This window comes from Piliocolobus tephrosceles, chromosome 8, assembly GCF_002776525.5.
Source record: "Piliocolobus tephrosceles isolate RC106 chromosome 8, ASM277652v3, whole genome shotgun sequence".
Lineage (NCBI taxonomy): Eukaryota > Metazoa > Chordata > Mammalia > Primates > Cercopithecidae > Piliocolobus > Piliocolobus tephrosceles.
The window spans coordinates 104,816,427-104,829,067 of NC_045441.1; the positions used below are offsets into that span (position 1 = coordinate 104,816,427).

At 42.5% G+C, this 12,641-nt stretch overlaps 2 protein-coding genes across 4 annotated transcripts in view; one reads left to right on the forward strand and one right to left on the reverse strand.

Annotated features, from left to right (window-relative positions):
* DOCK4 (dedicator of cytokinesis 4) overlaps positions 1–6,674 on the reverse strand; it is a 473,748-nt gene extending 467,074 nt beyond the window's left edge. Inside the window, exon 1 of one of the 2 annotated variants that reach the window (XM_023228190.3) lies at positions 6,348–6,645. In XM_023228190.3, the coding sequence (XP_023083958.1) occupies positions 6,348–6,384 (37 nt within the window). In that variant the 5' untranslated portion in view covers positions 6,385–6,645. Of the gene's footprint in view, positions 1–6,347 lie in introns of both variants that reach the window. The other variant, XM_023228191.2, reaches the window with a different exon arrangement.
* A 161-nt stretch (positions 6,675–6,835) lies between these two features.
* Positions 6,836–12,641, forward strand: part of ZNF277 (zinc finger protein 277) — a 133,154-nt gene continuing 127,348 nt past the window's right edge. The window contains exon 1 of one of the 2 annotated variants that reach the window (XM_023228179.2): positions 6,836–7,053. In XM_023228179.2, coding sequence (XP_023083947.2) covers positions 6,963–7,053 — 91 coding nt within the window. In that variant the 5' untranslated portion in view covers positions 6,836–6,962. The remainder of the gene's footprint in view (positions 7,054–12,641) is intronic. The other variant, XM_023228180.2, reaches the window with a different exon arrangement.

Consider the following 12,641-nt stretch of genomic DNA (forward strand, 5'->3'; position numbering starts at 1 on the left):
CATAAAAAATGGTACAAAAGAACAGTGAGTGGTAATCCTACAACTGGCAAAGTACCTCAGTAAATCCATTATCTTTATTCTTCTGTTATAGTGACCAGAGAGTGTTGTCAAAGGACATGATATAGAAAAGCCCAATATTGGTCATTATGCAATCCTTGTCAAAAAGGTCCTAGTAGGAAGACATACAAGTACTAAAAGAGAAAACGTATGCAATGTATGTGATGGCTTTAAATATTTGTTCCATCTTTACTAAGAAATACTACAGACTTTGACTTACATTGAAGGAAAAAAGTATAATTAAATTCTTTGTTAAAATAAACACGCATATCTGACTATCAGAGACAACAACAACCACCATTTTTGACTCCTTGCCAATGTCATGAAACGAACTCCACAGAAACCCAGTAAGATGTGAGTTGCAGTCCTTCTGGTACCACAAATTAGCATTTAAAGCAGTGTTTTTCAAACTGTGGGTCAGGACCCATTAATAAGACAATTTAGTGACCAGCATTTTTTTTTCATGAAAAAGAATAGAACATTACAGAGTATGAGCAAGTGCTGTTTCAATTATATGTGTGTGGGGTGGTACTGGGGGATAGTTGTATATATACTAGGTCAGGAAATTAACTATATTTCTCATGGATAATAGTTAAACAAGACTAAAAGCTACTAATTTAGAGTAAGTCACTTAACCTTTATGAAACTGTTTTCTCATCTCTTAAATAGAAATTACTATTCAACTTCAAAGGGTAGACTCAGATAAAACAATTTCCCTTTTTAAGTAAAACATTGTATTACTATGTTACAGTTACAGCATTTTAGTAGGGTTTCATTAGCGTTTAATGTTCCTCTGACATATATACTCAGAGCATGAAGTCACTATGATAGAAACTTAGACATATTGAATCAAACATAACCCAGAAAATGTTATCTCCTTTTGGAAAGGAATAGAGCTAGAGATAGGAAAACCTACATTTCTTGAAATTTTTATAATCTCCCTTGTGGTATCTACCATAACAGCCTCTAAACACACACACACACACACACACACACACACACACACACACAAACAAACAACAAGACCATAGAAGAAGGGCAGCATCTCTATGTGGCTTCAGGGGCCTTGTGAAGAACTGTTACTTAGGAGAATAAGCAAAAGAGGGGAACATTTTTATAGGCCATTCCCATAGGAGGCCAGATCAAGAACATGAGCTGCCATCCCACTGTCTGCATGGCCCTTCAGTGGTATTTTACTGGGAGGTATAAATCATTCCTCTTCTAGTCCCAGTTAAAGTTTAGAATCCTGTGTCAGGCTCTGAATGTCACAAACAATCCCAAGCAGTAATGGAAACACATCCTCATTACGCTCTCTCTCACACATATGCTACCATTAATGCACCCTTCTGAGGTGAATGACACTTAACAATCCTGTATGAATAAGAGAAGGTACATCTTCCACCAACATAGAAGGGGCTTTAAAAAGGAACATGATTCCCACCCAGATGAGTTTGAAAACCCCTTCAAGAGAAATAGAAGACAGGAATTTATCTGATAACTGAGTGATACTCACACCATACAATTTATTTTTTAAATGGCACTTGTGACTTCAGATCAGCTTGTTCTGAGTTTTGTGTCTTATAAAGGTTCATGGATTTTCTGCACCGATCAATCCAGCCCATGTTCTCCTGTCAAGCTTAACTAAGCTCACACATGTAAAACATCTGGCTAGGTTTGAGGGGTGCAGCCTTCAGCTCAGGAAGATGCCATGACTCACCTGTGAATCTATGCATAAAAGCCTATTGGACAAATGAACGCAAAAACATATTTGCAAAGGTCTTAGCTTCCTCCATGAATAATTCCCACCACTTTAAGGTGGGGTAGGGCGGGGGAAGGAATAGGGGGTGTGCTAACAGATGAGGGCATGCAGAAGGTAGAGGTAATCTGAGGAAATTAGTGAGTATGCAATCAAGAATGCTTTAGTCAGCATTTTGTGCAATAGATCACTAAAGCACGTTCCTCCAGTCTCACTGAAACTTTGTACACTTTGATCATCATCTCCACTTTCCCCAACCACCCTCTTCCCCCAGATTCTGGCAACCATCACTTTAATCTCTATATTTATGAAGTAAACTTCTTTAGATTCCGTATGTAAGCAAGATCATGCAGTATTTATCTTTCTGTGCCAGACTTACACTTACTTCACTTAATATCCTCCACATTACTGTAAATGACAGGATTTCCCCCTTTTTCAAGACTATATAATATTCCATTGTGTATAGATATGACATTCTCTTTACCCATTCATCTGATGACGCACACTTAGGTTGCCTTCATATCTCAGACATTTTGAGAACTGCTTCAGTGAACATGGGATAGCAGATACTTCTTCAGCATACTGATTTCAATTCCTGTGGATATATACAAGTAGTGGAATTGCTGGATCATATGATAATTCTATTTTTAGTTTGTTGAAGGTCCTCCATGCTGTTTTACATAACAGCTGTATTAATTTACATGCCCACTAACAAGTGCACAAGGGTTCCCTTTTCTCCGCACTCTCACCAATACTTGTTACCTTTCATTGTTTTTATACAGTCATTCTAACAGATATGAGGTGATATCCACAGAATGGAGATATAATAAATAACAATGCATTATATACTTCAAAAGTGCTAGCATGGATTTTAAATGGTTTTTACACCACAAAAAATGGTAATTATATGAGGTGTAATTTGTTAATTAGCCTGATTTAATCATTCCAACTATAAACATATATGAAAATATCACACCGTACGCCATAAATATATACAGCTGGGTAAGAAGGTGCATGTCAGTAATCCCAGTCACTCAGGAGGCTGAGGTGGGAATATTGTTTGAGGTGATCAACCAGGAGCTTGAGGCTATCAACCAGGAGCTTGAGGCTATAGGCTATAGTGCACTATGATGGCGCCTAGGAATAGCCACTGCACTCCAGCCTGGGCAACAGAGCAGGACCGTGTCTCTAAATTAAAAAAAAAAAGGAAACTTAAAAACTATATAATTATTATTTGTCAAGGACAATATATTTAAAAAACAAACAAACAAACAAACAACAACAAAAAGCAGAATGCTTCAGTCACTGCCCATGGAGCTCCTGCTAGAGAGAGAATCAAATTGAGAAAGAGAGTAACCAGCACCTCAGTTCTGGCAGCTTGCCAGGTAGCATTTGCTTACCTCTGATCTTACTTAAAAACCATGTGAGATATGTCACAACAAAAGTGTCTCTGTCATAGCAGTCTCAATACAATGAAGATGTTTTTCTAACCAAAAGACACAGCTAGTTGGAAGAGCTCTACAAAATTAGTACCAGGAAAGGCTTTAGTTAATACTTGCCCCAGACGCTGGGACCCAGAGAGGCTAAGAGATTTTACCTAAGGTTACACAGCTGGCAGCAGTGTCTAGCCCAGAATCAAGAGCTAACTAGAATCTCCTAAGGTGAAATTGCCTATCACTGTGTGTCTTGATATGTTTTCTAAACGACAAGGTTCCCTGTTCCTCAGAACTATAACTTCATCACTATACCTTTTCATAAAATCAAAACACTTATGACTGAGTATTCATTGTTTTAATGAATTTAATCATTCATTAAATGGGGCAGGCCCATACATCAGATATGAAAAAGAATTTCCATCTCCAATACATTTTATTACAGACATACAATTTAAGTAATTTTACCCATGTTTACAGTATGCTGCTTGAAATTTAATCATAAGTATATAAAAACATAATTATCTCATACATGAGAGTATATGAAAAGTACCTTTGCAGAAATATATAATTTATACTAAAACTTCACATATTCTGTTACACTGATTTATTTCAAAGAATGAAGAAACTGAATTACTACTACACCTGGTAACAAAAGATCTGTGCCCATAAGATCTTTTCTTTAACATCTGTAAGAACTACTGAGAAAAACACAAACATTAACTAAGGTTAAAAGAAAAAAACAAACAACTTGCAATATAAGCAGCTACAAACAGTGCTCTCCATGTTGAAAAATAAAGTCCACACACAAGTATCCTAGCAAAAATTTCACTACACACACACGCCTAACAGATGGATTCTAAAAAACAGCTAAGGATTCCACAATCCAAATGCTCAAAAATTAGTAATAAAGGTTAATTAACATTCTGGCACATGTGATATTGAGAACAGCAGCAGCAATTTGGGGCAGAAGACTCTCTCTCTGCTCTGGCCCTTCATCTCATTCAACCTCTTTTTCTCAATTGTGAGCACACCCTTCTGCCTCCCCTACTCTGCAATCAAATCACAACCACCCAAAACCGAGGTGTCTGCTGCAGCCCAAAACATTTGACTGATAATATCCGGTTTGCCATTCCAGGAAATCCCAGAGCGGTTTTTAAGCCTCTGCCCACAGCTTATAAAGAAAGGCAAGAGAGGAACTAATCGATACCAGCACCCCAGCTGTGACCTGGCACATGAAGAAATCAAGAAAATAAATCCCATCCATAATCTGTATAATTTAACACTTGGAAGAGAGCAACATCTGGGATCGACTCCAAGCAGGACAGTTTTGCCTGGATGGATCTGAGCTTCCTGCACTGAGTGCTAAAGCTGCTTAGGAGGCGATGCCCTCTGGTCCCTCACCAGTCCAGCCAAGGGAATATCATTTTCCTAGCAAGGGTTAATCTACCTCCCCAAAAAAAAGGAGAGTGAGGAAAAGCAAAATAATAACCACTAACATCTACTCCTTGCCAGTAAAGAGGCTGGCAAAGACTCCCCTGACACTTTGAAGGAGGGAAAGCTGGAAACCTTTCCCAAAGGTGGGTTCAGGTCAAACTATTGTCTTGCTAATCAGTCACAATAAAGAATGGAAGCTAATGTGAAATGTGGGAATGACTTTGGTGAATCCTACAGTCCTTTCAATGGACCCCAAAGTCCTATCCCCAGGCAAAGTTGGGAAAAAAACAAAAATCCCCTCGGACTACGACTCCCTCGGAAGGCTTTCCGGATTCTTTAAATTGCAGGAAAACGAATTTAGAACATAAACAGATACCTACACATCATCTAAATCACTAGATCTGTCCTCAATTTTAACACACACACACACACACACACACACAAAGTACACCAGTCGGCAGAACAGGGCATTATAGGAAATAAAGAGTGTTAGTAAAATCCATAATGCTTTCTCTCTGTTAGACCTTCTGGGAGGTTATAATTGCATTTGGCCGGCTGCAGGCTTGTCGGAGAGCCTGGTTTCTTAATAGTCTCAACCCTAAAAGGAGTAACTGTCAAGGGGCGACCCAGCTGAAATCAAACAACAAAAACGGGAACTGTAACCCGCCTGAAATGGGAGGAGGAAAAGGAAGGGAGACTCCTGTATTCATCAGTCAACATTAATGTCCTTTGTTGTTCACCTTTACACAGAACAGCGAGCGCTATCCTGTTCCTTTTTCTCCGAACGCCAGTGTCAGGGTACGCTTTCCTAAAAGCTATCTCCCTGCCCCCAAGAACCAGGCTTTCCTATCCCCCTCCCCAATATCACTCAGCAGCCCTGTATCGCCACACCGCCCCCACTGCGCTCACCCAGGGTCGAGAGGGTGGCCAGAAGCAAAAACACTGCTGAAATACCCGTTCTCCTCCAAAGACCAAAGAACAGAGCGGCGCAGATGTTGAAATTTACCAATGCCCCCGCCCCGCAACATACACACCCCATAAACCCGGGATCGCAGGGAGGGAGGAGGGTCAGAGAGGGCTCAGCCTGTCAGAGCGGCTCTCTCCAGGACCCTGCCACATTCCACACTCCGGGAATGTCGATCCGAGCCAGAGGGAAGGGTTTGCGCCTCCCTACTGTTTTGGGGGTGTTCTCTCTGCCCAAGTGTTGTTGTCTCCCTCTCCACCCAGGGGAACCGTTGCAGCTCCCTGTCGCTTTGGGGAAGAAGGGTAAGGAAGGAGAGAAACCCTGTTCGCCTCCTCTTCCAACTTGACACACATACACACACAGAGACAGACTGACACACACACACACACACACACACGCCCAGTCGCCACTCCAAACTCCGCTGGCAGAGCCCGAAGCTAGCGGGCCGGCCGCGCACTCCCCTAAGCTGTCCCGGCGCTCTGGGAATCTGTGCGGGGCGCGCCGAGCAGGCGGTGCGGGGCGAGAGCCTGGTGCGCAGCCCTCTGTCTGGAGCTGGCTCGGCAAAGCCCCGTACCCGCTGCGCGATGCCAGGATTAGGCATTTTCAGCCGGGCGGAGCGAGAGGGGCGCGGGGGCAAGGACGAGAAATGCGCACTCGCTCGGGCCAGAGCAGAATAAAAGTTCGCCCCGCGGAGACTCACCCACGCCGTATTTCTCGTGCTCCGTAGGTATCCACATGGCTAAAGGGGCTCCGGAGTCTTCAGGCTTTGTAATCCCCGCGCCCCTTCTCCGGTTCACAACAATGCACAGTCCCCGAGCAGCGCTGCAGCGCCGGAGCCCGGGGGCTTCGCGTGGGCTACGGGCGCTGGGCAGGATCTGCGCTGGAGGCTCCTGAGCCCAGCGTTGACACTGCGCCGCCCGCAGCTCTCTCGGCGGCGGCTGCTCACAGTCCTCCGATGCGCTCCCGGGGACCCGGCGGCGCAGTCATTGTTCTGATTCACTGAACTAAGCGAACACGCCGGGGCACTCTCGGGCGCACCCCCGCCCGCCAGCGCCTAGTCCAGCCCTCCCGTCCCGGGGCCCCGCGGCACGCTGGGAATTGTAGTTCTGGGCCTCCCCATCCCGGAAGTGGGAGCGGCAATTGCGGTTCGAGGCGGGGATTCAGTTTTACTCGTTACGTCCTATTGGCCCAGAGGGCGGCGTAGGTGTGGAGAAAACACCGCGTCGACGGGGAGTTCACCTCCAGTCGCGTTTCTATTGGTGCCACCCCGCCTCTGCCCCGCCCTGCGGCCCTCCCTTTTCTTCTCTGCCGGGTAATGGCTGCTTCCAAGACCCAGGGGGCTGTCGTCCGAATGGAGGAAGACCGTGATGGGAGCTGCAGCACAGTCGAGGGTAGAGGTTATGGGGGTGAGTACGGTGCCCCGGAGGTGCGGCTGATATGTCTTCCTTTCTCTATGACCGGGAGTGCAACGGACCTCTGGTCTGACCCTAGGAGCCCTTTAGCTCTGGGGCGCCTGGGTTCAACGGGGCCCCACGGGTGGTGGTCCAGCGGGATGGGGTGGAGCCGGGAGCGGCTACTTTACTTTGTTGGGGCTGCCCGGGGAGGGCGGAGAAAATGCCTTGGAATGGCCTTCCCCTCCGCCGGGGAAGCTCCCTGACCGTTTGTCTTCTGGTTTGGAGCTCCCAGCTTTGCGCTAGGTGCTGAGTGGGTTTGGTTCAGGTCTGGTTTGCGCGCGTGTGTTTGTAACTTTGGGATTAGCAGCTCTTTTTCCTCACCAGTACACTGCCTCGGTTTGCTTGGTTTGACCTTGCAGATGTGTTTTATTTAGACTTCCGTAGACTCTCCAGTCGCAGACTGGTGGTCAGGGCTCTCCACTCTACACATTTGCCCAGTTTGTGACTGAAGTGTCCTCTGAAGGGAAAGTATCTCACAACCTCCCTGTCGATAGTTAACTGCTCTGGGTGTTCTCCAGATTTGGATGTGGAGCCTGAGAGATCTTCCCAGTCTCTGGGTCCTTAGAGAAAGAGAAGGAAAGTGATAAGATAATTCGCACTCGTGGCTTCAAAGAACATTTGAAAAGGGTTATGAAAATCATCACAACTTTGGCTGTACCTGACTTTCAAGTTGTCCTCTGATCCACTGTAGGAATAAAAAACCAAATTTTGAAAGCTGCAGGGGGATTGTGTTTAGGACTCTTTTACCTTTAGTCTGTCCCTCCCCCATTCCTCCCACCCCATTTTTGCCTTGGTGTGTAATTTAGCACGAGTTGTCTTTTTCTGATGAACATGGTTTGGGGCTTAAATATGGTTCTCAGACTGTTGAGACTTTGTTTTTCGGTTTATTTGTTTTTGCTTTCACAGTTAAATTGATATCATCTTAAATATTTACCTCAGCGGCACAGAGATGAAGTGCAGTTTTTTCCCACTTCCCAACTGTGGAACTCCCTACTCTGAAATTATTTTAGTACCTCTACCAAACAAATCTTTGGTAGTCTCCTGAGTTAAATATTGAGTTTAACACTCTAATGGTTTATTATTGAGTTGGTTATATATTGGGCTATCGGATGGTAACAAATTATTAAGGTTTCCTAGATTCTCAAAGTTCCAGAGGGCTACCAGTTTGAGATCAAAAGATACACTCTTTGGTGAATTTATCTCACAGTCTAACTTATTTTTAAAACTGGCTGGGCGCGGTGGCTCATGCCTGTAATCCCAGCACTTTGGGAGACTGAGGCGGGCGGATCACAAGGTCAGGAATTCGAGACCAGCCTGACCAATATGGTGAAACCCCGTCTCTAATAAAAATACAAAAATTAGCCGGGCGTGGTGGCAGACGCCTGTAGTCCCAGCTACTCGGGAGGCTGAGGCAGGAGAATCGCTTGAACCCGGGAGGCAGAGGTTACAGTAAGCCGCAATTGCGCCACTGCGCTCTAGCCTGAGAGACAGAGCAAGACTCTGTCTCAAAAAAAAAAAAAGGTATGCCTTTCAAAAATGTAAAATATTTAAAAGTATTTATTTTTAAATTTTAAACGTTTAAACGTTTTTAAAACATGTCAAACTATTCAGAAGTGTATGAAGTAAAAAAAATGAAAATTCCTTCACCTCACAGTACCACTTCCCGAGTATAAAATGGTAAGAGTTTGGTACCTAATCTTTCCAACATAATCTTTTTTTTCTTTTAATCCTACAATCCATATTCTGTTAAACCAACCTATACTTATATGACACCCATCTGTACGGTTTGATTTTTTTTAATAAAAAGGATAAATATAGGTAAAACTAAAAGATCTGCAACCTTTTTTCTTTCAGCAGTCTATCATAGAAACCCTTCCACGTCAGTACATTTGTTTCCTTTTTTTTTGTTTAAGGACTGTGCCCATCATATTCCAAAATATGAATGTGCCATGCTTTAGCCATTCCTTAAAAATGAACATGTACTGGGACTTTAGTTTTTCCGTAATGTTGCAATGAACAGCTTTATGTACATATATTCTTGCCCACTGGGTGTATATTTTGGAGGAAAAGTGCTGGATCAAAGGTTATGCAAGTTTAAAATTTTGATAAATGCCAGACTTTCCTCTTAAAATATATTCAGCATACATTGCCACCTGTAGTATATGAGTGTTCTTTCCCCTATATTGTCACAAACTTTGAGGAAATAATTAATCCAGGACCAATGTTTCAATGACTAGTGGATTAAGTAACTGATACAAAGCTTAGTTTATGGTTCCAGTTTTTTTCAACAAAAGTGTTGAGTAGTAGTGAATTTGCAGTATCTATAACATAAAAAAATTTCTCATCCTGGGTGAGAACTACCCGGTATTCTCATTGTCTTGTAGCAGTCAATAGGAGAAATTGATGGTTGATATTTTTATGTCATTCTTATAAAATTATCATTAAAAATTCTGCTAAGTAGGCCCGACGCGGGTGGATTACCAGGTCAGGAGTTGAAGACCAGCCTGGCCAAGATGGTGAAACCCTGTCTCTACTAAAAATACAAAAAAAAAAAAAAAAAAAAATTCTGCTTAATAACTTATGTATCATTCTGTTACTTTTTCCAAAATCTTTTCAAAGCCAACAAAGTGTGTTATAAATTTTAGGTGTAAATATTTATATTAAAAGTATATTTTTTGTTAGGCAGTGATTTAGGTTATCAAGTATGTCTTGCCCTGTAAAAATCATACACCTTTTTGGATGAGTTCATGACCTTTGTAGGGACATGGATGAAGCTGAAAACCATCATTCTGAGCAAACTGTCGCAAGGACAGAAAACCAAACACCGCATGTTCTCACTCATAGATGGGAATTGAACAATGAGAACACTTGGACATAGGATGGGGAACACCACACACCGGGCCCTGTCGTGGGCTGGGGGATGGGGGAGGGATAGCATTAGGAGAAATACCTAATGTAAATGACGAGTTAATGGGTGCAGCAAACCAACGTGGCACATGTATACATATGTAACAAATCTGCACGTTGTGCACATGTAACCTAGAACTTAAAGTATAATAAAAATAAAATTTTAAAAAGTCTGGCTAACACGGTGAAACCCGGTCTCTACTAAAAATACAAAAAACTGGCGGGGCGAGGTGGCGGGCGCCTGTAGTCCCAGCTACTCTGGAGGCTGAGGCAGGAGAATGACGTAAACCCGGGAGGCGGAGCTTGCAGTGAGCCGAGATCGCGCCACTGCACTCCAGCCTGGGCGACAGAGCGAGACTCCGTCTCAAAAAAAAAAAAAAAAAAAAAAAGTCATACACCTTTTTGACTTCTTGAAAACTGCTTCTTTTAAGAGATTTTCCTCTTGCTCTGATTAAAATGTAGTCTGTGCGTTTAATACCCTGGGACAGTGAGGCCTAGGAAGACTTTTTATAGAAATCCTTGCAGTTCCTCAAAATCTCTGCTAGAGTGAGTCAGTGGGTGGGGTGTAGGCAGGTGCAACACTTTCACTGAGACCACTGTGTTGCCAGATTTCTGCGGCTCCATCCTTCTCCAAGAAGGTCCCCAAATTGACGAGGTCAAGTCTCTTTTGTGCTTGTTTTTGTTTTTTGTTTTTTGTTTTGAGACAGAGTCTTGCTCTGTAACCCAAGCTGGAGTGGAGTGACGCGATCTTGGCTCACTGCAACCTCCGCCTCCCACAGCCTCCCGAATACCTGGGATTACGGGCGGTTGCCACCATGCCCAGCTAGTTTTTATATTTTTAGTAGAGACGGGGTTTTGCCATGTTGGCCGGCTGGTCTTGAACTCCTAACCGCAGGTGATCCACCTGCCTCGGCCTCCCAAAGTACTGGGATTACAGGCGTGAGCTACCATGCCCAGCCGACTAGGTCAAGGGTTAAAAGACACTGCTTTACATACATTTGAAGAGTAACCAAGGTTTCAATTTGTCTCCTAAAATTAAGAACAGATAATAAATAGATTCAGCATCCCTCACGCGGTGTTATTGGCAGTTTTTCTTTTGCTGTTTTTAGTTAAAAGTCAGCAAGATAGCACAATTTAATAATAATACATTTAGGAGGCTTTTGTGACTGAGGCTGTATCTTCTGACAGTATTAATCTGTATCTCCATATTGTAATATTCTGTCAAAGTCAACTTTTTTCCCTCCGAATGCATGTTTAGTAGTTGATGATTTGGGTAATGCTTGGATTCTGGAGACCATATTATCTGATGATTTTGGTAATGTTTATCTTCTAGAGAACTTACTATCTCATGTGTCATGTCTCTGGAAGAAAGGGGGAAGGATAGCAGGTGATGTAAACTCCTCATTCTTGTATTTCCTATTTTAATAAATGGCATCAAGTCTAAGCTAGAAACCTAGGAAGCATCCTTGATTCCTAACTCGCCCTCAGATACTGAATTTGATCAGTTAGCAAGCCTTATTTTTCTGTGCCTGAAGTATCTTTTGAACCTGTTCCCTCTATTCATTGCTACAGCCACTATTCTAATTCCATTACTAACCCTCACCATTACTGCTGAATTACCTACCTGCATCTCCCATACCCCAGAAAGTGCTCTTGAGAACCAGTTGTATGTGTGTTTGTCAGCCTGATTCTGTTCTTGGCTTATTGTTAATGTTTAATAAATGTTTGACCAGAATGGCATTCTAGCCTGGACGATTGCAAAACCTTCCTGTTGATCTCGCTGACTCTTGACTTTACCTCCTTCAGTCCACATTGTAAAACAAATATATTCATGGATCTCCACTTTAAAGCTTCAGTGTAATTCTGCTACATGTATAATTAGGTCCAAGTTCTCTGTATGGCATTTAAGATTCTAATTTACTTGTCAAGCCTCATCTTCAGTCACCCTGCTTCCTTTCCCATATCTCCATTATCCACTTACCATGTCACACTGTAGTTATTTTTTGGCAACTTTATCTACCCCAGTGGACAGTGAACTTCTTGAGGTCAAGATTTGTCTTATTTCACTTTTGTACATCCAGTGTTTATCAAAGCTGCATACGGTAAACATTGTGTAACAGTCTAATGTTAAAATATGCTTGAAATTTATTCAAGGCATTTAGATTGGCAACTATTTTAAACAGAGGAACTGAAATAGAATAAAAAGCTAAGTAGATGTTTTATGCTTGTGAAAGGTATGCATACCAACTAAAATGCAAAATATCAGGAAGATGATATTCTGTCAAGGTGATCATAGTTAGGGTAGTTTTTTCAGTTTTTTTAAATGAAGTTTTAATGTTGTTTAAATAATAATTACATGTTTTAAAAGAATACTTTAGATCTGGCCTTTATAACTTTAAGCCTGTAACTGAATGACCTACCACAAGGACCTTGAATTCTGTCTTTCATTATCTATATGGTTGTTACCAATTTTCTACAGGCTGTCATTCTATTTCTATAAACCATTAAGTATAGTCTCATATATTTGACATGACAGTGGAAAGAGGACTAGACCTTATTTTGGCATAACTGTATTTAAATTGCAATTCTGACATTTAATAGCTGTGTAACAGGTTTATTATATGTGCTGCCAC